General features: G+C 43.1%; 1 protein-coding gene across 1 annotated transcript in view; it reads left to right on the top strand.

Annotated features, from left to right (window-relative positions):
* LOC139063094 (interphotoreceptor matrix proteoglycan 1) overlaps positions 1–25,592 on the top strand; it is a 40,882-nt gene extending 15,290 nt beyond the window's left edge. The window contains exons 10-16 of the mRNA XM_070544541.1: positions 5,458–5,633; positions 6,123–6,163; positions 6,257–8,537; positions 19,917–20,485; positions 22,704–22,923; positions 23,253–23,460; positions 25,453–25,592. Of these exons, the coding sequence (XP_070400642.1) occupies positions 5,458–5,633; positions 6,123–6,163; positions 6,257–8,537; positions 19,917–20,485; positions 22,704–22,923; positions 23,253–23,460; positions 25,453–25,480 (3,523 nt within the window). The 3' untranslated portion in view covers positions 25,481–25,592. The remainder of the gene's footprint in view (positions 1–5,457; positions 5,634–6,122; positions 6,164–6,256; positions 8,538–19,916; positions 20,486–22,703; positions 22,924–23,252; positions 23,461–25,452) is intronic.
* Positions 25,593–26,063: the final 471 nt, after the last annotated feature.

Raw genomic sequence — 26,063 nt, 5'->3', positions numbered from 1 at the left:
CCTAGAGTTCATTAGAAGACGTCCTCTCTGTCAGAGCTGGGAGACTTCTGTAATTGTCAGGCTGCTGTACTCTATTAATTAGCCCCCGCAAACCCCCTGTGGTGTCTGGAGCTGTCACGGCCAATAACACGGAGCTGAGGCCTCAGCAGTGGTTTGTCCTCTAATCTTAGGAAGGATTCACTACTTCCTGTGCTTGTGTGTGTTGGGCAGCAGGTAGGAGTCTTCCTGCACCTGCTTAGTGTGGTTAAAGTGGGATTTATAAACCTTTGTCCAAAGAAACATGCAAGACAAGAGTCCCGACTCTCTGGAAAGGAATCCGTACAAAGGTTGATCTACCACCATCCCATGTTGGGAAGGGATGCTGCCTCCATCCTCTCCCCAGACTGTTGTCTAACCCTGTTTTCCAACGGCACTACTCAGTGTGACTTAGACGGGTTTGGTGGTGGTTAAAGATTACATCTCTCCTCTGATTGGCTAACAGCAACACGACTCTACCACTGACTCTGTCTGCTCTGCAGCATTGATGTTTTATCTCCACTAATTACACAAGCCTGGGGGATTTCTGCTGTGTGGTGGAGTTACTAATGCTAACGGTTAGCTTCTACTAGCAAGACGTTCTCTGCCATTTCCTGGACGCTAAACCAACAACATTTTTCCCTGTCGTGAGTCCAGATGGGTGAGTCCATGAATGTTAGTGACAGGGTGACGTAGATCTGTCAGGCTTTTCTAATCCTAGTTTCACCGTCTGTTTTCCATCAGAAGCTACTGCAGGAGATAGGTGTAGGAGACTATTTACTATCAGAAGCTAAATCAATTTCCCTCTGGGATTAATAAAGTATTTTTGAATTGAATTGAATTTGAAGGTGTAGGAGACTGCTTTCTATGGTGTGTGTGTGCGTGTACACTTGTCTTTATGTGTTTAAGTGGTCACAGTTTTACTTGAACCTGTACCATGTGGACATTTGCACATTTTAAGGACACTTTGCTGGTCCACACAATGTTAAGCACCCCAACACTCGGTTTCAAAAGTATGGTGTGATTTAGGGGTGCACCAAAATGGAACATTTGGCCGAAACTGAAAACTGAAAATGAGGAAACCAGGATTGAAAACCAGTACACCGAAACAAATGATTATGTCAATAATTAGCATCATGCCATACCAGGTACTAGGATACTAGTAACTACTAGTACTAAGATTGTCACAAGCGTGCCGGTGAGTGAAGCGGAGGCAGGATCCACATGCGGGTGCAAAGGCAGACAAGCAGGAACGGTTTAACAAAAGGGTTTTAATAACAGAACACGCTGGACTACTGAAACAATGAACCAATCTGAGACACAGGACTGAAGGGGTTTAAATACATGAGGGCTGGGAGCTTGGGTGATTGGAAAACGAGAGGCAGGTGGGAGCAATTAACAGAGACACATGACTAAACAGAACGGGGAGACAAGACAGGGTGTGACAAAGATACTAGGCACAGATATAGACATTGTTCCACAGTGAGAAGTGTTGTATCAACATACTAAAACCTCACTTAAACTGCATAAAGAGTTTAAAAACAGGTAAAAGGCCTACTGCTAGAGGCAAGGCATAGAAATAGACTTACAGAAAACAAAAGGGCTGCAAAGTACGGACAAAAACAAACAGGAAAAAGTTATCAGCCAAAAGCCAAGTTGTAATAGTGTGCCTGCAGGACCTATTTTAATCTAGCAAGGGAGGGTGCCTCCCAGACAGAAAGTGTTCCAGAGTTCGGTGTAGTGCCGATACCGAAGTTTTTCAATAAATAAGAATTGACATGCTAAATCTCAATTAGTATTGTTGACCATAAAGGCCCAGTGTGTGATATTTTTACCAGTTTACTATAAATCCTGTGTTTCCAGTTCACAAACTTGTCCTTTTTCACTAATATTTCTCACCAACGTCAATTCTAAATTTTCCTCTCAACTTAAAATGATACAGTTTTATATACATAAACTGTGTTCGACGCTCCATGGTCATCCCCCATCTTAAAGTACGGTAGCTGTTTAGGGACTAGAGCTGAGGAAAAGAATCAAATAATTGATGCATCGGGATGCGGACATAAATGGTTCTGCACCGTAGAAGAGTACGCCATCATTGATTATAGTGGAATGTAGTTTTGTTTTTTTTAACAGCGGCACCAGCGCAGAATCCAAATCTGTCAGAGTGAGTGTCCTTCACATTTACCTGTCACGCTGAGCAGGAGGTTAGGATCCAAAAACGCAGAATACATTTGACAGGAGCAGATGTAAATAAATAAATCCTTTGTTTAAAGGAGGAGATTTGATCGAGTGATCCAAAAACAAAAACAGAAGCTCACAACCGAGCACTGACTCGGGCAAAACTCGGGGGGGAACAGAACAACGTAGACACAACAATGGACCGACAAACACTGAGGGACAAGACAGGGCTTTTAAACACAGGGGGAGGTGATCAGGTGTGAGTGAGATCTGGAGGGAAGGCAGGTGTATTCAATAAACTAAATGGGGAAAGAACAAAGCAGGAGGGAATAATCATAGGACATAAGAGGAGAACATGGAGGAGGCTGGGGACAGAGGGATGTAGGAAGGGACGTAGACTCTGGAGGCAGAGGAAGGGACGAAGACTCTGAAACGGACGTAGACGGGGACGAAGACTCTGGAAGTAGAGGAAGGGACAAAGACTCTGGAGGTGTAGGCGGGAACGAAGACTCTGAAGGGTGAGGAAGAGACGAAGACTCTGGAGGGGACGAAGACTCTGGAAGCAGAGGAAGGGACGAAGACGCTGGAGGTGTAGGCGGGGACGAAGACTCTGGAGGGTGAGGAAGGGACGAAGACTCTGGAGGGTGAGGAAGGGACGAAGACTCTGGAGACTGAGGAGGGGACAAAGACGTGGACTCTGCAGGCTGACGGGACGAAGATTGGAACTTTTTATTGCAGGGATTATGTAACCACTCCGTATTAACTCATAGACAAAAGAAAGAGAGTCAAGTTTTAAAAGTTTAAAGGTTTATTACTAAACAAATTAAAACTAGACTAACTTTAAACACTAGGTGTATGGTGTAACTAAGGGGAAGTAAGACTGTGGCTGGTGTAGTGTGAAATATGTTCAGAACCAGCAAATCCGAAGAAACGATTAGTTCTGATAGGAGTGAAGATGATGTTTCATGCTAAGTTTTGGGTTGGAGATTTATAACACACACTGAGACGCCATTTTGCCGGCCTACGTACCCTTTGCGGAAGTCCCCGTTAGATCAGGAATGTCGAGGTCCAGCCTGACCTTCTCTGGTACCGAAGCCGGTAGGAAAAGCAGCGGTTGCCGACCAGACCAGTCTTGAGATACGTCCGGGCCACAACCGTTTTATTGGCATCTAGCAAGAACCAAAAAGGGGTCGTGAAGTTTCAGCTTTTATTCTGAAAGGAACCGTTGCAGCAGGTGGAACATGCAACAGATTTAATCCAGCTTGTCGTTAGGTTCAGTCGGCTGAAGAGGAAAGTTTATGGACTGGCCACTCCGACAACTTCTCTAGAACGCTTGACCTGAAGTTAAGATGACGTGGGCATAGTTTTATAATTTGGATGTTTTGATTTACGGTCGAATAAAAAAAAAGGACAACCAGATGAGATTTACCAAGCACCAACAAAACCACGCCTCGCGTCAGATCTGTAAGGTTCTGATTGGATCAGAAAAGGAAATGTGTCATGTGACTTAACATTACGTGGATGAGAATGTCTAGTGCAGCTAGTTTAAAGTTATATTACTTATTAAAATACTACTGATCATAAACATTGTCATTTCACAGATTGGTTCACATTTTATTATTGGACTCACACTTTGTTTAATTAGCTTATTAAAAATAGAGATTTCTGATTTATTAAAGAGAAAGTGTTCGTCTTCTTCTCTTGAGCTGGAAAATAAGAAACAGTTTAGAAGCAGAGCATGAGACCTTGAGCAATATCTCATGCAGATTAGTTCTGTGTCAGAAACTTCTGGTTTTGCTTTGAGCAGAGCAAAACGGAGCAGGGCCTTTTAGGTCAGAAATGGACAATTCATCACGCTACCGTGCGTATGTGCGCATGTGCATACGTGTGAGTGTGTGTGCATTTACGTGAGTGCATGCACGCATCTGCGCGCGCGCGCGAGTGTGTGTGTGTGTGTGTGTGCATGTGAGTGTGGGCATGTGAGTGTGGGCATGTGCGTGTGTGTTTGTGCATACATGTGAGTGTGTGTGCATACATGTGAGTGTCTGTGCGTGAGTGAGTGTGCGTGTGCATGCGTGCGAGTGTGTGTGTGCATACATGCGAGTGTGTGTGCATACGTGTGTGCATATGTGTGTGAGTGTGTGTGTGTGTGCATGTGTGTGTGTGTGTGTGTGTGAGCATACGTGCGAGTGTGTGCATATGTGTGTGAGTGTGTGTTTGTGTGTGTGCACGTGTGTGTACGAGTGTGCGTGTGTGTGCGCGTGTGTGTGCGTGTGCGTGTGTGTGTGTGTGTGTGTGTGTGTGTGTGTGTGTGTGTGTGTGTCCAGCTGAACAAACTAACCCTAACCCTACACTAACTCAGACACCAAAAGAGCTGCTTCAGGGTAAGTTTTCAGCAGCAGCTGAGGAAATCTCATTATTCCCTGCTGATCCCGTGATGAGGCTAGGAGTAACGGGATGTTTCTGATTTTTACGTCCCTTGGCTTCGATAGGAGCACAATGGTGTTTGAGGGAGTAAAGAAGATTTTGTACCGGAATGAAACAAACTGAGTTTAAAACTCTTAGAAGGAAATTTATTAACACAAACTAAGCTCTGGGCTGAAGAGGAAACCAAAAAGGTCATCCAAGACTGGGAATCAATAACAAAAGGAATTTCTAACTAATAAAACGATTTAAGGGCTGGAATAAGGCTAAACGGATGAACACAAAAACTGCAACAAAAGGGTGAGCAAAGCCTCTCAATGAATGAGGACACACAAACTACTATTATTGCTATAAACAAAAATTACCACTCAGGTTGCAAAACTAGAAATACCACTCAGGTAATCACACAAGACTTTAACATCTTAACCCGAGGAGAGATAGAGGAGACTCAACACCTCCGTGTCAACGCCCAACTGAAGTCTCTCCCAGAATGACAGCCAGAGCTCCCTTTTAACAGGGAGGCTCAATCAATCTAACAGCCTGCAGCTGTGCAGGCAGAGTACTGAGGGCCTCTAGTGGCCAGAAAGTGACAGTGTCTGTCACACTGATGTAGAACCCTTCTGCCGGCTCATGAAGAGCAAACAGCAGTTCACACAAAAGCACACTAATTCTAATCCATGCTTCAAAGATTCCTGATGAGCCCTTGATGCAGGTAGAGCTTAGAGCCGAATCCAAAACTCAGATTAGAGATTTAGTTTTGATAACGAACCGTAGATGAAAGAGCTCAACGCTAAAGCTGTTGCCATCCTGAGGTAGAGCCCATCTCCTGTCTTCCAGGCCAGGAGGAATCTTGGTGCACTATTCTCTCATCTTTGAGGTCAACGTCCCTGAAACCACCTCCACCGGTGAGCTGGTGTCTCCTGCTGACTCGGCACTCAGAGAAATGGTGACTTGGGCGTTACGAGAGGAGGCGTCTCTGCCAGTCGACTTGGACTCTCTAAACTTCCAGCCAGGTACCATTCCCACAGGAATGTCTATGTTCAGTTTGAGCTGTTGGTCATCACCACTTGGAGGTGGAAAGAGCACCTTGGGAAACACAGAACTGGTCAATTGTCTCAGGGTCGTGTGAGTGAGTGAGTGAGTGAGTGAGTGAGTGAGTGAGTGAGTCTGAGCTCCCGTTGAAGGTTTAGGCAAGTCCTCCTACGACTGTCCCAGGACCCACTGGAGGAGCTGGGACCTGGACCCGGCTGAGGAGAGGACAGTCTGGACTTCCTGAGACGATAGTCAGAAGACAGAGACATTTTAGCGCTAAAATAAACACGACTAAACAAACAACTTTTGTTTACATGCCGACGTTTCACCACTTCACCCACACATTCACAGGAAACGACATGAATGAGCCCTTAAAGGAGACGGACGTATTCCACAGTAACTCTGGTGGACTACTTTAGGGCGTTTTCAGCACACCTGTGGTTTTTTAACGTTTGTGATTGTGTTTGCAGCCGCGGCGACGCTCCATCCAGCATCAGCTGATGTGGAGGAGGTAAGGACCAGCAGGGCCAGCTACAGTGTTTGTGTAGCTCCTGTAGGTTTCTCTGCTTTACTTTAACCCTTGTTGGCACTTTGTCTGCTAAAGTCTCCACAGCTGCAGGAACCGGACTCACATAATGAGCTGGAAGTTTTAATCCCAGATCCAGAGACCATCAGCACCGAGCCGGAGCCTCCCCTCACCCTCGGGGAGAAGGACAATGCCCTCGTGACCCTGCTGGACTCCAGTGATCATCCTGCAGCTCCAGAAGACGTGACTCACGAGTCAATGCCGTCAGATCCAGAAGGAACAGAAGAGGGATTCCTCTTCATTACTCGTGAGTTTGAAAGCCTTAATCAGGAGGAAACCAGTGAACTTCTCCACATCCCGACTCCTCCTGTGGTTCTTCAGTTGGAGACAGATGCTCCTTACGTCACTCTGTCTCCTAACCTGATATCAAAAGAAGACCTGACTCCTGAGGAGGGAGAAAGTCCTCGTTTAGATGTTTGGCTTAGTCCAACAGTTCAGATTTTGACTTCTTCTGGTGGGGAGGATCCAACTGGTACTAAACCCTCTATCACAACACGGATCCACGACCAGCCGCCCACGGACCCGGCACCAAACCTCCTGGAAGATCTTAACACTGTCTCAGACGAGGAGAACATAGATGTAGGAATCTCAGACCTACAGCAACATGATGTTCTGGAGCTTCAGTCCCAGGATCTGACAGATTTAGAAGTTGAAAGTGAACTGCTGGACCTGAAGGCCTCTTTAGAAGATGAATCTGACCAGATGCGCCACATTCCTTCTCCTCATCCAAAGCCTGAAGGAGAAGATCCCAAATTAGTGGCAAAGAGTGCAGAAACAGCTGAAGGAGAGTATAGAGTCTCCGAGCTTGATCAGAAACCTGATAGTTCAGGATTAGAACAGGAGGAGTCATCAGATGTTTTGATACCTGATACAGAAGATGATGAATTAGCAGAACAAGACAAGGAAACATCTGAGGTCTACACTCCAGATGTTTCAGTGCCAGAAGACATTTCAGGTAATGGCACAAAAACAGAGGAGGAGATCAACATCTTAAAACCTGAAGAAGAGTCATTTCCAGAGACAGAACCAGGTGGTACCACAGCCGAGGTCCTCACAGAAGAAGAACCAGCCACCATGTTTCAAACAGAAGTGAAAATAACTGAAGTAACAGAAGAAGATGAAGTCACTGAGATGTCACATCTAGTCTTTGAGCCTGAGGGTGTTGTGGAGAAGATCCCAGATCAAGAAGAGTCCAAGTCTGGTGCTGGAGATGAAAACACTCCAGAAAACACCATCACTGAACCTTCTGGAGAAACATCTAATGTTTCAAAGGAAATCCCAGAAGAGTCTGAAGAAACCCCACCAGAGGTTTCAGAGGAAACATTCATCAAAGTCTCTGAGGAGCCTGAACCCAAAGGGTTGGAGGAGAAAGTTCCTAAGATTCCAGAGGAAGGGGTACCTGAACTCTTAGAGGAGACCTTCCCTGTGTCAGATGAAATGTCCAAACAGGCTGGAGACATAGCTGAGGGAACTTCTGGGCCTGAGGTGTCTGCATCTTTTGCAGAGTTAGTGGAGGAAAAAGTTCCTGTAGAAGAGAAGGTTGGAATTCCAGCGCTAGAAGAGGAAGTTGTCCCAACAGATCTGAAAATGGTAGAAAATTTGGATGGAGACATTAAAGCCGAAGCACCAAGTGAAGGGGATGTTCCTCAGCCAGTGCCAGAAGAACGATGTCCAGATCCAGTGGAAAGCCATGCACCTCAAGAGGAAGTCTCAGAACCCAGTGAAGGTGCGGAGGAGGTTCTCCGGGCTCCAGGAACAGAACCTGTTGCTCTACAACCAGAGGAGCACGAGGGAGAAAAAGTTGTGGTCACCTTACCAAACGGAAGACCCGTTGACATTTTAGTACCACGAACTCCGCCGCCAGGTGAAGAAGAGATGAAGAGTCCAGAGCCAGAAGCAGCTAAAGGAGGAGCTGACTCTTTTCCAGCGAAGGAACAGCCTGAGCTTGTAGTTGTGGAACCATCAGAGATCCCACCAGAGGAGAAACCAGAACTTTCTGCTGTGTTGATTAAAATCCTCCAACCTTTGGATAAAGTGGAAGAACTTCACTTTGAAGGAGGTGCTGCTGTTGAAGATGAGGTGTTCCATCCTCTGGTCCATGACGACCCACCGCAGAAGCACAACTTACTCATCAAAGCAACACACGTCCAACCTTCTGAGGTACCTGACTCCCACCCCCCCTTGATGGAGGGCTTCCACACAAAGGAGGAGGATGGTCCTCAGATGGAGAGCCACTCTGATGTGGTCCCAGCAGGAACAGCCAGGAGCGATCTACACCTTCAGCCAGCCTCTGATCCAGGTAAGATCAGCTCTCCCACACGTTACAGATGTTCAGAGATGTTACAGAAGTTCAGTGTTTCTGGTTCTTCGCTAATTCAAAGTAAATGGATCTTGATTTGACTTTTTTTCTAACCGTGTCGGCTCTCAGTGGCACCTTTGTCCGAGCATTCACCGATGTTGGTGGCACCAGGTGATATCATCCTCTGCTGCCCGCGCAAAGGTCCAGCATGTAAAGTCCTTCGTTCCTTTCATTGTCCCGGGTCCACCTCTCCTCATCTCGGTGGTTTCTGTTTATGATCCGTGTGCTTGCACGGGGCTGGTTTCTGTACTTTCTTCTTATTTTGCTGCCCTTGTGTGTCCTCCACTTGTTTTCTTCTCACACTCTTCTATCTTCTGTTCTTCATGTGTTGAGTTGTCTGGGTTCTCCTCCAAGCGAAGCACATAACCTACAGTTTAAGTCAGGAAAAACATTAAAAAGACATGAAATGTATTTCAAAGTCAAATGTGATTACCTTCATTTTGAGATTCATGTCTTTTATCCAGTCATAACAATGCATATAAGACACATGAAAAAGAAAATAATGATCATAATAATCATCAACACAATTCCAGCTTCCTCTTGTAAATAAGACCGTTTCTTTAGATGTAATTTATGACCGACGTGCTGTAGGCTGAAGTTAAACTTATTTAGGCTTACCCATTAACTCATTGCAGGAAATCAACAGTGTCATAAACATCAAGAGTTAATAACAACACAGTTATTACATACATCATCTAGATTCAGCTAAATCAGTCAAGAGGTATAAACGGGTGACAAACCTAGTTGAGGCCAGTAGTAGACAGCAGAGGCACACCAACATACAACGTGGCTAAAATACCAGCTAAGTTATCAGTCCATTGCCCAGTCCAACAGCACAGAATTAGCTAAATAACTAAAAGATTACCATCAAGGACAACAACTCACTAATCTCACATGACATCACATCCCTGTTCACAAAAACACCAACCCAAAAAACCACTGATATAGTAGTTAACTAAATCAGACAAGACAAAAATCTACACAGAAGACCAAACCTTAAAGCAGACAGCATAGCACATTTCATGTAACGGCTAGCCAACTCCACATACTTTAAATATGATGGAGCCATCTACCAACGGCTGGAGGGATTTGCAATGGGATACCCATCATCAGCTACCCTCTGTGAGTTCTTCATTGAGGCCCTAAAGCAAAAAGCAATAACTACATCTCCCCCCAACTGCTAAATCAAATTATGGAAACGATACGTAGACAACTTATTATAAATTACTCCAAAAGCACAAGCAGAGACACTAACAGAACACCTGAACAACACTGACGACAACATCTTTACGTACGAAGAGGAAAAAGCAGCATAACCTTCATGGACATGAAAATAACCAGACAGAGAGGCGGGACCCTGAACATAAACACACACAGACCAATATTTATAATGACATCAGAACACCCTACCATGCATATAACGTCAGTAATCAGAACTCTATACCACCAATCAAACATGATGAAACGGGACTGTGGACAAGAGGAGCAACACATCCAAAACGCTTTAAAAACCTGCAGCTACCCGACATGGGCAATAATTTAAGGATAACAACAAATACCTGAAAGAAAAGACAAACCAGCACCAAGAACCAAAAACCAGGAACAAAAGTGTAGAGTCATATACGAAATACTGTTCAAACTCTGCAATAAACGTACACAAGAGGAACCGGACGCCAACTCAACACAAGGACAATAGAACAGAGACGGGAGTGAGACGGAGACAAGTCAAAGACACAAGAGCGGCAACACAAAAAGCAGAACGTAGAGAAATCAGCCGTTACAGACTCCTGCACAAGCCAAAATCACGGCATAGACTGGGACATCACATGGATCATAAACACACTACAGAAATATGAGTTATAAATGACCCGCACTTGTGTAGCACCTTTCAGAGTCAGAGGACCCCAAAGCGCTTTACAGTGACTTGATGCAATTTGCTGGGTTCCTTATATAGGACACATTATTGTTCAAACTATTGTTTTCCTGTTTTTCTTTATTGTTTGAATGCTGAAAAGCATTCAAACTATTGTTTTCCTGTTTCTCTTTATTCTTCTGCTTCTTCTTCTTCTTCTTATTCTGCTTCCGTACACTTTTTGAACCTCTTCTCCTTCAAATTTTGAGCTATTTCAACAATTTTATATCAAAACGTTCAGCTCGTTAAGCTCTTTCCGGCTATTACTTTTGGCTTTGATATCTTTCAAATTTTTCGAGTTATTAAGCTTTTTCTGCGAAAAATTTCCCATTGAAATGAATGGGATTGTTCAATTTTCAGCAAATTGCTATCACTTTTTTGACCTCAAACTCTATATGGTTCCTTTTAACTTAGAGACTTCATTCAAAGTTTATCAAACTCACAAGACTTTCCCGTTTAACATATTAAAGAGGCTTTTTGATATCTTTTACGGTTTTTCTAAAATCGCAGGTAGAAGTTGAGGTACGACTTGAAATTTTCAGAAAAATTCACAAAAGTTATAATGGGGAAAGATAGGAGCAGTGACCCTCCCTTGCTCCCATGGACGTAATTTTCACTTTAGAAGTGGGGGGGACACGTGGGGGGGGGGGTCTTTACAGTATGCTCTAATGGGAAACAGGCTTCAACACAAACGGTTGTTTTCCGCTTGGTCCTAGAGCTCAACCAGTGTCAATTTAATATAGCGTAATATTGTTTTTGGATAGTAAAAAGTGCAGGGGTCAAAACTTGACTTTGGAAAAAGTGGGGGGGACATGTCCCCCCTGTCCCCCCCCCAAAATTACGTCCATGCGTGCTCCATTTCCGGCGTTGTCCCGAGAGAACCGTAGGTCAGATTGAAATGAGACACAACTGGCTTACAGCTAACGAATATACCTTCGTTTTGAGCTATAATTCATGACTGTACTCCAAACATTGTGGTCGTACGGTTCATTTGTTTGAGAAATTTCAAATTAAAAAAAATGTCTCTCCCCACTCTACCCTCACTCTAAGTTTTGAACTTCACATCTTCTGTGAACAGCTTTTTCCTACCCCCACACCTTTTGGACTACCAAAACAAATTATAACTCAAAAAGTAGGAATTTTTGTCAGCTTTTCAGAATGGGTTTCATTTTATCTGTAAGTGTTACCGTTCTTTCGCTACAAGCCTCAGAAGGAGGAGAGAGCCAGATTCTCGCTCATTGAAACCCATGTTAAAGGAAGAGAGATTTTCTCCTCAGTTCGGCTTCACACAGCTAAAAGTTTCTCGTCATAGCTTCTAGACAATTCATGGTAGGCACATAAAAATCGGCACAGATGATCATCAAAGTCTTCTGCCATTCACGCTTTTTGAATTTTTCAAATCGGTGCAGTACTTTTCGAATGGTGATGAGAAGTTTGACAGGTCCAATTTCACTACTGAAGGACAGATTTCAAGGGTTCTCTCGTTAACAGGAGCATAGGCGGAGATCCCAGGGGGGACGGGGGGGAAGCGTCCCCCCCTCACACAAAGTTGTCCCCCCCACAAAAGTTATTGAAAATGTATAAATGCTATCAGTAAACCTGTATTGTCTTCTAAAACCACAACGTAAAAGTTAGTCTGCAAATACAAAACAATGTGTTTTTAATTGTTGAGAAATTATAGTCCAACCCCCCCCCCCACCCCCACCCCCCACCCCACCCCCACCCCCAATTCCTCAAGTTGGTACGGTCGGTCCACACGCGCTGTTTCCAACGGGCAGGGCTGCCGGCTTTGCCTCGCTCACAGCTTCACAGCAGCCCGCAGGCTCACAGGAAGCGGGAATCAAAAAGCCAGCGGTTTCCAGCAGTAAGTCAATTATCTCACGCTTGTTCTACAAACTTAAATATGTATGTCAAATGTGGTCACAAATGATGCAGGAAGATGAGAGACACAGAACAGGAAAATAGTTCAATAAAAACAAGAAAACAAAACAAAGTGTTGAAAAGTAAAATGTAGGTAGATTTATCTCCACTACACACATGTAATATTTATACATTTGATACAATTCAGATCACCTTCAAAACTCAGTCACACACCCAGGGCCGTTTCAAGACATTTTGGGGGCCAAGGCAAAATGACCCCCCCCCCCCCCCCCCCCCACACACACACACACACACACACCACCACCACCACCACCACCACCACCCCACCCCCATAGCTGGGCTCCCCAGAAGCCTCTGTGTAATCCATACCCTCTCCAGGAGTATTAGTTATACAGTGTTTATAAAAGCCCCTCAGATATTACTGAAATGTTCTAATATTATCAGATGAAAAACTAAATTATCAGACATGCTGTCTCATCTGCTTCTTTTCTAAACTTGCAAAAAGTAACAAAACCATTTGAAAGCCACTATTTGTGGATTCTCTGAAAGTTTCCAGTGTGACAACTTATTTTATCATTGATCCTATCGTCTAATCTCACAGCTGAAACAAGCATCCTTGATAATCTGTGCACAGGAAGCGTACCGATGCTGTAGTAAAACAAAAGGTATAATAATTTATTATTAATAAAACCTTGTTGCAGCACTAAAGCAGAAAAATTAGATTTTGCAGTAAATATGCTAAGTATTTATTGTTTTAGAGCCCTTTTATTGGCAGAATCTGATATTAATTTAGTTCTTACAAAAAAATGGGTCCCAGCGTTGTGTGGCGTTGCCATGGTGTGACGTCATAGGCACAGATCCCCTGTCCTCTTGTTTGGAAATGGAAATATGGTCACCCTATATTAAACAAACTGTCCACCCGGGCTTTTGCGCTGCACAGAGACGCTTCGCTACCTATGACTTTGAACGTCAGTTGAGAGTCAGTCTCTTGAAGACTGACCAATGAAGAGGGGGCCTCAAGTTAAGACTCTCTCCTCATTGGTCAGTCCACACAAGGTGGGTCAAAGGTTACCCTGAGCGGGTTACGTGAAGTCAGGCATTCAAGTATTGAGTGTATTTACTGCATATTACAGTAAAATATTCTGTATGTGACCATATTATGGTGATCCTTGGGTCTTGATGATGGGGCCCTTGACTATTGTTGCCCAGGGTACAACGAAGTCTTAATCTGGCCCTGTCATTGGCTGAGAGTTTTCAATCATCTTCTGCCTAAAAGGAAATGTGCACCCACACGTATGGTACATCAATTCAACCTGCTTGGTCCCAGGAGTCTTGTATTAACTTCATATTGTGCTCTGCGTTTCCATGGCAACGTGCTTAGCAACAACATTTAACAAAATTTTAGACACAACTGTGTCAACATACTTTAATATAGAAATGTTATTCAAAGTTTAAATGACTCATGTGTTGTTGTACATAGCATTATTAATGCAGACTTCTGTCTTCTGTTACCATGGCAACACAATAAACTACAAATCACTTTAACCAAGTCTCATAGGAATGAATATAAAAAGAAGAATATTGAGCCATTAACAGACTCCTGTTTTTGAATTGTTTGTACTTAAAACTAGAAATAAGTTCAATTTCATTGACCGTCAGAAGGTGGGAAAGTGCCCCGCTCCCTCCCAGCTCCCTTATTGGTTGAGAGAGGTCAATCATCTTCTGGCTAGATGGAATTACACACCCATGCATGTGAGACATCAAATTGATCGGCTTGGCCTAAGGAATCCATCCATCTAATATAAATCCATACATGCTTCTATCTATCCATCCATCCATCCATCCAATAAAACATCTAACATCCATCCAAAAGTCCATACGTTATTTCTTTCATCCAACTCTTCATCCATCCCATATCAAATCTGAACATATGTTCATCTATCAGTTTCAGATATCAGCAAATATTTCTAAATTCACAGTCCAGCCAATTGTAAAAATGTACCCGTTAAACTATTCTCATTCAAATGCCAGCTGTTTAACATTTCACATTTCGAGTTTTTGATAAATGCTCAAAGATTAAAATTGTCTGCTGTTTAGCATTTTGATCCATTCTTCGCCTATATTCTGAACTACATGACGCTTGTTGGTGATTTTTGCTTCTACATCTTTAAATACATTCAGCTCATTTTGATAGTTCTGCTTTGTTTCAGCTTCAGCTCAGCTGTTCGGCGGCTTCAGCTTACAGTTTCAGCTGTCCAGCATTCAAACAGCATTTGATATCTTTCAAATTTTTCGAGTTATTAAGCTTTTTCTGCGAAAAATTTCCCATTGAAATGAATGGGATTGGTCAATTTTCAGCAAATTGCTATCACTTTTTTGACCTCAAACTCTCTAGGGTTCCTTTTAACTTAGAGACTTCATTCAAAGTTTATCAAACTCACAAGACTTTCCTGTTTAACATATTAAAGAGGCTTTTTAAAATATCTTTTACGGTTTTTGTAAAATCGCACGTAGAAGTTGAGGTACGACTTGAAACTTTCAAAAAAATTCACAAAAGTTATAATGGGGAAAGATAGGAGCAGTGACCCTCCCTTGCTCCATTTCTGGCGTTGTCCCGAGAGAACCGTTGGTCAGATTGAAATGAGACACATGCTGGCTTACATCTAACGAATATACCTTCGTTTTGAGCTATAAATCATGACTGTACTCCAAACATTGTGGTCGTACGGTTCAATTGTTTGAGAAAATTCAAATTAAAAAAATGTCTCCCCACTCTAAATTGAAGATTCCGCACTCTAACTTTTGAACTTCACATCTTCTGTGAACAACTCTTTACTACCCCCAGAGCATTTGGACTACCAAAACAAATTATAACTCAAAAAGTAGGAATTTTTGTCAGCTTTTCAGAATGGGTTTCATTTTATCTGTAAGTGTTACCGTTCTTTCGCTACAAGCCTCAGAAGGAGGAAAGACCCAGATTCTGCCTCATTGAAACCCATGTTAAAGGAACAGAGATTTTCTCCTCTGATCGGCTTCAGGCAGCTAAAAGTTTCTCGTCATAGCTTCAAGACGATTCATGGTAGGCACATAAAAATCCACACAGATGACCAACAAAGCCTTCTGCCGCTCATGCTTTTTGAAATTTTGAATCCGGTGCAGTACTTTTCGAATGGTGATGATAAGTTTGACAGGTCCAATTTCACATCTGATGGACAGATTTAAAGGCTTCTCATTAACAGGAGTACAGCTGCAGGCCTAAAAATAGCTGGGGGAAAAGGCAGTGCTGCTCTCTGATTGGTTGAGAGTGTTCAACCATTTTCTGTCCAATCAGGATCCAGCACCCATATATATGACACATCAAATCGACCAGTTTGGTCTCAGGAATCTTGTATTCAATTTTAAATGCGTTATCTGTTACCATGGCAACACAAGGAACTACATATCACTTTAACCGAGTCTCACAGGAATGGAAATTAAAAAGCTGAACATTGAGCCAATAACAGACTCCTGTTTTTGATCTTTTTGAACTATCTGTACTTAAAACTAGAAACAAGTTCAATTTGATTGACCGTCAGAAGGTGGGAAAGTGCCCCGCTCCCACCTAGCCCCCTGATTGGTTGAGAGAGGTCAATCATCTTCTGGCTAAATGGAATTACACACCCATGTGTGTGAGACATCTAATCGATCGGCTAGGCCTAAGGAATCCATGCATCTAATATAAATCCATACATGCTTCTATCCAATCATCCATCCAATAAACCATCTAACATCCATCCAACAATCCATCCATTATTTCATTCATCCAACCATTCATCCATTCCATATCAAATCTAAACATATGCTAATCTATCAGTTTCAGATATCAGCAAATATTTCTAAATTCACAGTTCATCCAATAGTAAAAATGTACCCGTTAAACTATTCTCATTCAAATGCCAGCTGTTTAATATTTCAAATTTTGAGTTTTTAATAAATGTTCAAAGATTAAAGTTTTCTGCTGTTTAGCATTTTTATCCATTCTTCACCTATATTCTGAGCTTTATTACACTTGTTGGTGATTTTTGCTTCTAAATCTTTAAATTCATTCAGCTCATTTTGACAGTTTGGCTTAGTTTCAGCTTCACTTCAGCTATTCAGCAGCTTCAGCAATCCGTTTCTGAATTCGGCTTATGCTACTCATTTCACAGTTCAACTAAATATAAAAATTAAACTGTTAAACTAGTCCTACTCCAACAACAAGTGTTTAGACATTTTTGCTGTCCAGGTTTTTAAATAATGTTCAGATTTAAGTTTTCTGCTGTTTAGGATAGTTTTGTCCGTTCTTCACTTCTTGTGCTTTATTTACATTTTGGTGCTTTTTGCTTCTAAATCTTTCAAAAACATTCAGCTCATTTTAACAGTTTTGCTTAGTTTCAGCTTCAGCAATTAGTTTCCGAATTCAGCATATGATGCTAATTTCACAGTTCAGCTAAATGTAAAAATTAAAATGTGAAATTAGTCCTACTGAAATAACAGGTGTTTAGACATTTGAGCTGTCCAATTTTTTTAAACAGTGTTCACAGATTTGAGTTTTCTGCTATTTAGGATTAGTTTTCTTGATTCTTCACTTAAGTTTTGTGCTTTTTTTGCTTCTTTGTGCTTTTTGCTTTCACATCTTTCACTACATTCAGCTCATTTGACAGTTTAGCTTAGTTTCAGCTTACTTCAGCTATTCAACAACTTCAGCAATCCGTTTCTGAATTCGGCTTACGCTACTCATTTCACAGTTCAACGAAATATAAAAATTCAACTGTTAAACTAGTCCTACTCAAACAACAAGTGTTTAGACCTTTTTGCTGTCCAGATTTTTAAATAATGTTCAGATTTCAGTTTTCTGAGGTTTAGGATTGTTTTCTCCGTTCTTCACTTTTTGTGCTTTATTTACATTTAGGTGCTTTTTGCTTTTAAATCTTTCAAAACATTCAGCTCATTTTAACAGTTTTGCTTTGTTTCAGCTTCAGTTCAGCTGTTCAGCAGCTTCAGCTTACAGTTTCAGCTATCCAGCATTCAAACAGCATTTGTGCAATAAATGCAATTTTTCTAGCTTCTGATTGGCTTAATGAACTGTGAATTGGAATGTTTATTATGTGAAGTGCCTTGAGACGACTCTTGTCGTGATTTGGCGCTATATAAACAAACTTGAATTGAAGTGTATCATTCATCCATTCACACACTGATGGTGATGAGCTACGATGCAGCCACAGCTGCCCTGGGGCGCACTGACAGAGGCGAGGCTGCCGAGCACAGGTGCCACCGCTCCCTCCGACCACCACCAGCAGGCAAGGTGGGTTAAGTGTCTTGCCCAAGGACACAACAGCAGAATTCACTGTCCAGAGCCGGGATCGAACCTGCGTCCGATTACTGGACAACCCGCTCAGCCTGTTGGATTACTGCTGCCCATGCAGCTGTAGCGGTGAAGATTAGCTACATTATTTGTTAAATGATCAATAATATGAATATTCCTTTAGGTTTTTTGATTATTCAGGGAACACACACTTCAGATGAATTCAGACAGTCAAGGATGTCGTTGACAAACATTAATGTAATTCTATTTTCCTAAACTAAGTGATTATACATGATAAAGTATGGATGAAATGATGGTTGTACAGATAACAGACAACGGATGAAATGATGTAATTAAGCTAGATGTTTTAGCAGAACCTTGTAGGGATCTGAGAGAGCTTGTGATGTCTGGGTTTTAAAATCAGTTTGGCTGTATGGTTTGATAAGCTAGAGATTATTCATAAAACCATCCGATGCCATTTGTGCCAAGTCTACGTACCTGTCTACAAAGGTCCCCGTGTGATCCAGAGGGTCAAGAGGTCGGGATGGACACTGCCCGTGGTGGGACCTCTGGGCACGGAACCCGCAAGTAGCTCCGAGCACGACATTTCTAGACAGGGGACGGCAGGAAGCTGGTGTATATATTGCATCTGAGGCTGTCGGTGGCTCTTTAAAGTTGTCTGATTTCACTCGCAAGCGTTGCTTTGACCTGAGGTCCAAAGAGCGGATGGTCCCAAATGCTTGCTCATATGGTCGACCTAATCGGGAGGCAGCTGAAGAACTAACCAGATCAATAAGCGATCCTTGTATTTAGTAAATGTTTATAAATTTTAGGCAAATCAGAATTTAACATTTCTAAAGGTGTTACCAAAGACCTCAGAAGATCACACCTTCACTCAGATACTTAGAGTGTAGGAGCCATTATTGTTTTGGTTTAGATTTGATTATGATCTAAGTTTATTTTGATAATGTTTTATGTACATTTCAGTTTATTGCACTATGGTTTGTATTTCCTTTGACCACTGGTGGCACTGCGGAGCCTATAAAGGTGTTGAGGTGGCAGTGCATTGGCGTTTTGTGGGTGACGGGAGGTCACACGGTTTTTACCACTTCATTTGGTTTCATATGCCACATCTAATTTGCCGTTATAACTTTCATCATTTACATAAACCTGGACAAGAAATAGCCATTCTGGACCCAGCTTGTGATTGTCAACATATTCAATAAATGGGACAATAAACCCAAACCCGCTTTCTGCCTGGACAATATTGTTGAAGCGAGTCATTGCCTCCACCCGTGGGACTTGATAGATCACACCTTCACTCAGATACTTAGAGCTTTTCTCTTAGTGTGAAGTGAATGTTAAAACATTAATTCAATAATTATTAATATGTGTGAATAGACTGATAGATCCATATTAAATCAACAAACACTGGATCTGGTGTCATTTAAGACCTGAAATGAATCAAATATTCAGTTGAACCCATCATTGATTAATGCACACATTATTAAAACACTTTGGATTTAACATCTTGTTCCTTCAACACGTTTGATTATATCAACCTACAAAGTGGTAAAGCCATTTATGATTCAAGGACGATGAACGTTATTCTGCCGCTTTGGTTTCAGCTAAGATGAAGGAATTCAGGGTTAGGGTTTATTATGGCTTCCCTTCTTATCAACAAGGTCGTAGAACAGTGTGTTTACTGGTTTTGAGACCAGTGCAGGGGGAACAGCCTGGACACTTCCGTGTGATGACCTCTGACCTTACAGTGGACATATAACCAAATAGTTGTCCTTTGGTACACTACACAGCAGTAGCTAAAGATAGAAGATGGATCAAAGAAACGATTGAGTAAGGAGACGTGGATCCAGGATCCTGAACAGGGACAAAGAACTGTACACACTAGACCACTCATGCAGAGAGTGATGTCATCCTCTGCTGACGGCGTATAAACGGAGAAGGAAGTGATGTCACCAACATGGTGAAAGCTCTGATGAAGGTGCCAGTGAGAGCTGAAACATGTCAGAAAAAGCGTAAAAACAAGTGTTTTTTATTCTGAGTGTAGTGAAGAACTAGAAAAATGGAATCAGATAAAGATCTTTGGGTGTTTTGGGATTTGGCTCAGTGTGCTGATGTCCAGATCATTTTGATTATGAGTAGATCTTTTGACTCATTTCTGTTCTTTTGTCTGAAACGTGAGAGAGTGGAGCTGTAGACCAGAGCAGCATCTCAGAACGTCCTGGAGTTGTAGCAGAACCTCTGACAGTAAAACCAGCCTCTGAAGCCTTTCCCACACCACCAGCTGCAGGTGACTTACCAGGTGTGACCTCACCTGGTCCATTTGCTGAGGAACCTCCAGCCTCCTCAGCTGATGAGTCCATAAAGGAGACAGATCCTGATAAAGAGCAAAGCCAGCCAGTTGTTCCTTATGAGGCTGAGGAGGAACCAGAAAGCAGCTTTAGTCCTTCAGCATCTCCTGAGGCGCACGAGGACATTTCTGACGAGCTGGACTATGTTCCAACCACAGAGCCAAGTGAGCCAGAAACAGGAAGTGGATTCACACCTGCAGGAGAACAACACAGCACAGCTGGTATCACTGCCCTGCCCCCTTTGAGATACCTGACCACGCCCACCATGACCATGGCCCTTCACGGCCGAGAACTGGTCGTGTTCTTCAGCCTGAGGGTCACAAACATGGACTTCTCCGAGGATCTCTTTAACAGGACCTCGTCTGAGTACCGATCCCTGGAGCACTCCCTCCTGGACGTGGTGAGTAGACTCATACACGCAGGTTGGTTACATCAGAACAGCACAGGTGCATGTGGAGAAACTAGGGTTCAAACCTACACCACAATCTCAGTTTTAATCTCAGGACTTTGTGTTAATCTGTGGTGAGCGGGCAGTGCGGGCATTGTCCAGCCTATGCCAGCTGATGCCACCGCACCACCCCACTTGCACCCACAGCCCTCGGTGTCTAAGTGCAGTTTAAAATTGGAAGTGGGCACCGGCACTCGGGAGGAGGCTGAGAAATCCACCTGCCAAGTGCCGTTGAATGTGCTCACTCCCAAGGCCCTAAGTGTGTGCTTGCGTGGAATGTCTTCGGTGGACGTGTATAAGGTGCAAATAAAATTGGGTGGCAGGTTGCCACAGGAATGTGGAAATGATGATGGTAATGATGGTGGTAGTGATGATGATGAAGATGGTGATAATGATGAAGATGGTGATAATGATGGTGGTAGTGTTGATGAAGATGGTGATAATGATGGTGGTAGTGTTGATGATGATGATGGTGATAATGATGAAGATGGTGATAATGATGGTGGTAGTGTTGATGATGATGATAATGATGGTAATGATGGTGATGATGATAATGGTGATGATTATGACAATAATGGTGGTGATGATAATGTAATGATGATGATAATAATGGTGATGATTTTGATGGTGATAATGATAGTAATGGTGATGATGATATTGAGGATGATGATGATGATGATAATAGTGGTGATAATTGTGATAGTGATAATAATGGTGATAATTGTGATAGTGATAATAATGGTGATAATTGTGATAGTGATAATAATGGTGACAATGATGATGATAATAATGGTGATAATGTGATAATGATAATGATGATAATAATGATGATGATAATGGTGATAATGATGATGGAGTTGGTAATGATGATGGTAATGATGGTGGTAGTGCTGATGATGATAATGATGAAGAAGATGGTAATGATGGTGGTAGTGATGATGGTGATGATGATGATAATGATGATGGAGATGGTCATGATGATGATGGTATTGATGGTGGTAGTGATGATGGTGATGGTAATGATGATGGTGGTAGTGCTGATGATGATAATGATGATGGAGATGGTAATGATGATGGTGGTAGTGCTGATGATGATAATGATGATGGAGATGGTAATGATGATGATGATGGTAATGATGATGATGATGATAATGATGATGGAGATGGTAATGATGATGGTGGTAGTGCTGATGATGATAATGATGATGGAGATGGTAATGATGATGATGATGGTAATGATGGTGGTAGTGATGATAGTGATGATGGTGATGATGATGATGATAATGATGATGGAGATGGTCATGATGATGATGATGGTAATGATGGTGGTAGTGATGATAGTGATGATGGTGATGATGATGATGATAATGATGATGGAGATGGTCATGATGATGATGGTATTGATGGTGGTAGTGATGATGGTGATAATGATGATGATGATGATGGTGATGGTAATGATGATGGTATTGATGGTGGTAGTGCTGATGATGATAATGATGATGGAGATGGTAATGATGATGATGATGGTAATGATGGTGGTAGTGATGATGGTGATGATGGTGATAATGATGATATTAATGGTATTGACGGTGGTAGTGATGATGGTGATAATGATGATGGAGATGGTAATGATGATGATGGTGGTAGTGCTGATGATGATAATGATGATGGAGATGGTAATGATGATGATGATGGTGGTAGTGATGATGGTGGAGATGGTAAAGAGCAGGTTGCTCAGCTCATCTGTAGGTCTGCCCCCTCCACAGGGTCAGGTTGACTCTCCAGGTTATGGAAGTATCAGGTGATTTATGACCTCATTCAGTTTAAACTGAGGAAATGAAGTCAAACTCATCAGTTGATCAGGCCATATTAGTTAAAGTCCCATTAGTTGTCACACACACTGATTTGTGTGCGAAATTTGTCCTCTGCATTTGACCTATCCCCTGGTGGAGCGGTGAGCTGCAGACACAGCTTTGGTGGTTTAACCCCCCAATCCAACTCTTAATGCGGAGTGTCAAGCAGGAAGGCGTTGGGTCCCATTTAGTCTTTGGTATGACCCGACCAGGAATTGAACCCTGATTTCCCAGGGATATTAGGGTCAGATGTGTGTCACAGATACTGGTACCAGTGAGTTTTGCTGGTCTAAAGCCTCCTCTGGTTCTGATTCCAGCTGCTGCCATTCCTGCAAGCAAACCTGACTGGATTCAAGAATCTGGAGATTCTGAACTTCAGGAAGGGCAGTGTAGTCGTCAACAGCAAGATGAAGTTCACCAAGTCGGTTCCTTACAACATCACCGAGGCGGTCCGCTATATCTTGGAGGAGTTCTGCTTCTCTGCCGCCAGGAGGCTTCACATCCAGATCGACAGGAGGTCCCTGGACATCGAGCCAGGTACGGACAGGGTCTCTCACTCACACACACCCCGGGGGGCACATCTACAAGCTTCTGGTCAGAAACCATGGGTCCTACAGGTCCAGATCATCTCCACCTCCCTCTGATGCTTCCTGTTATCAATGTGGTTCTGATCCGATCTCTGACCCACTAAAACGTCACTTTATGTTCGGGACATTCATCTGAAACATGGTTCTCTGAGACACCAGCTGAGCAGAACGTCCATAAGCTTCAGGTGTTGTTTGACCTTTAGGGTCATAAGTGTGACGTTCTGATCGTGTGTCATTTATCAAACATGCATCCCCTCTAAATGTCCTTCATCCCAACAGCTGATCAGGCAGATCCTTGCAAGTTCCTGGCCTGCAATGCTTTTTCTCGCTGCGCTGTCAACAGTTGGACCAAAGAGGCTCAGTGTCTGTGTGAGCCGGGCTTCCTGTCAGTGGACAACCAGCCCTGTCGGAGCGTCTGTGTCCTCCAGCCGGACTACTGCCGAGGAGAGCAGTGCCACGTGATACCAGGACAAGGAGCCATGTGCAAGTATGTCTTTGTTCTCGGGTGGGAAAACCTTCTCCACGTTAGAGAAGTCCAGCAGCTTCAGTTAGGTTTCCATGACGATCTACTGACTAGGTTAGTTAGAAACAAGCTGTGGGTCTCAGACAGACTTTAGTTTCATCAGCGGAGTCTGATGAGCCTTCCCCACTAGCATCGGCTCCACATCACCCAGATAGCCCCAGCCTGGCCCGGTTGATTCCACACATCCTTGCTTAGGAACGCAGTCAGAAACGTTCTCTCCTCCTAGGTCAGGGGTCGGCGTGCTGCATGCGGCTCTTTCATCCATCCATCATCCATACAAACCCTTCCATCCGATTTTTTTGCCTTCTTGTGAAGATTGTTGCAAGGAGAACCAATAAACATGGCCAACACCAGAGCCATGCGCCCTAACCCCTTAACAGTTTCATGTTAAGTTTCGTTCAGTAAGGTTCAGGGGCGGATCTATAAGGGTGGCATAGGGTGGCAGTTGCCACCCTAAAAGAAAGCCTTGCTACCCCTGCTGCCACCCCAGCTGGCAGCTATAAATTCAAGAAAAATCAAAGTTTTTCAACTCTCTGGCTCATAAAGACCTATTTGCAGTCTCCTTTGACAGAGAAAAGACTATGAAGCTAGACTGTACTCAGCATTGAATCAAAACGGACAAAATCTTTGGACCTTGATGAATGTGTAAATTGTTTTGCTGAGCAACATGGAAACTGCCACATTCAGCTGTTGTAGGGAGGACATAATTTTATTATGTTTTATTTTCATGATGGGCCTTTAAGCTTATTAAATGAGGACCCAAAACAAATGAATATGTAAATCCTGGGAAAAGAAAAAGGAAAACGTGTGTGTGTGTGTGTGTGTATATATATATATATATATATGTATATATACGGGGCAGCAGTAGCTCAGGTGGTAGAGCAGGTTGCCTCATGATCGGAGGGTCATGGGCTCGATTCCAGCTCCCGCCAGGGGTATCCTGCTGTTGTGTCCTTGGGCAAGACACTTCACCCAACTTGCATGTAGTGGTGATCAGAGGGGCCGACGGCACCAAATGGCAGCCTCGCCTCTGTCAGACCTCCCCAGGGCGGCTGTGGCTACAAGTAGCTTACCATCACTAGCAGTGTGTGAATGTGAGAGTGTGTGAAAGCGTCTTTGGGTGTCTAGAAAAGCGCTATATAAGTTCAATGCATTATTATTATTATATAAATGTGTGTGTGTGTGTGTATATATATATATATATATATGTATTGCCACCCTAGAAAAATTTTTGCCCTTCTTCTGCCACCCCATAAATAATTTTGTAGATCTGCCCCTGGTAAGGTTAATGACAGCAATCCAACGAGAGAGCCTGGGTTTGTTCTGAACAGTTTAAAAGGACACGTGTGACGCGTCAAAAAGCAGCACCTGCTCAACATTAAAACCGTTAATGTGAAAAATATCTAAATATTGTAGACACAGACGGGCCGCAGCTTCTGGATCGTTTTTATGCAGTTAACATAGGGCTAGACAGGAAATCACAGTTTCAGTGTAAAACATACAGCAATTTTCAAAATAAGACTGTTGCAGTGATGTCATTTCATATCTATGTAGATTATGTCAGTACGTGTGACCTAACGGCAGTGTTATCCTGGCACTGAGATGTGACAAACATTTCCTTCATTTTGGTTTAATGGCAAAAACAAACCATGACCTTTGAAGTCCAGAGATATTTTGTGATCTCGTGAGTCTGGTGGTGAAGCTGGTCTGCGGCTGAGACTCCCAGTGTGGACTGGATGACGAGTCGACCGTTCCGCACCGCTGATGCCTCTGGTGTGGAGGAGGTGCAAGGCCTTTCACTGCCCTGCCCCAACTCCCGTATGCTCACCTTCACAACCCCCAGCTCCACTTGTCACCATGGGAAGTTGAGCATTCAGTAGATCTGCACCATCCCTGTGGGATTCTTCACCTTGTGTTTTCGGAAAGCCTTTATTAAAATGTATTGTGTCCCTGCAGGAAACCACGAAGACCTCAGAGCCAGTGAGGATACGGAGCTGAGGATGAAGCTTTCAAACTTCTCAGAGCTCTGTATCAGAACCATCTGGACCGGTGCGGATGACTCTGCTGCATGGATCAGCCAGATGAGACCGGACCCTGGACCTTCTGAAGTCACTTGCTAAGACTTGAACCTTCTCCAGGAAAAAGGAAGAACTAAACCGTATCAAGATTGTTTTTGTTCCTGAATGCTCCAGAAATCTGTAAATTGTCAGAAGATCTAAAACCTTCTGGTGCTCAGCAGGTTCTCCTCTAGCACCAGAACTTCAGCGTGGTTCCATTAGCTTAGCTGTACTTAGATAGCGACGCTGCTGCACTAGAACCATGACTTAAAGTGTGACCAGAAGTTCTGGAGGTTCCTGAGGAACTGGAACTCATCTTCTAGTTGTTCAGGAACCCAGTTAAATGTTTGTAACCCGCTCCAGCTTTCAGATGCATCCAGTAGTTTAGTAATCTGGTTTTACTCCCAGATTCTGGATCACAAAAACACAGGTCCAGTTAAATTATTCCTCTACATCCAGAAAGACCTGGTCCAAAGGAAGTTCTACAGGTTCACGTCTGATGGAGCCAAA

The sequence above is a fragment of the Nothobranchius furzeri genome, chromosome 2 (assembly GCF_043380555.1).
Source record: "Nothobranchius furzeri strain GRZ-AD chromosome 2, NfurGRZ-RIMD1, whole genome shotgun sequence".
Lineage (NCBI taxonomy): Eukaryota > Metazoa > Chordata > Actinopteri > Cyprinodontiformes > Nothobranchiidae > Nothobranchius > Nothobranchius furzeri.
Note: the sequence above shows the minus strand (reverse complement) of the source record. Positions and strands in the feature narration are given on the sequence as shown.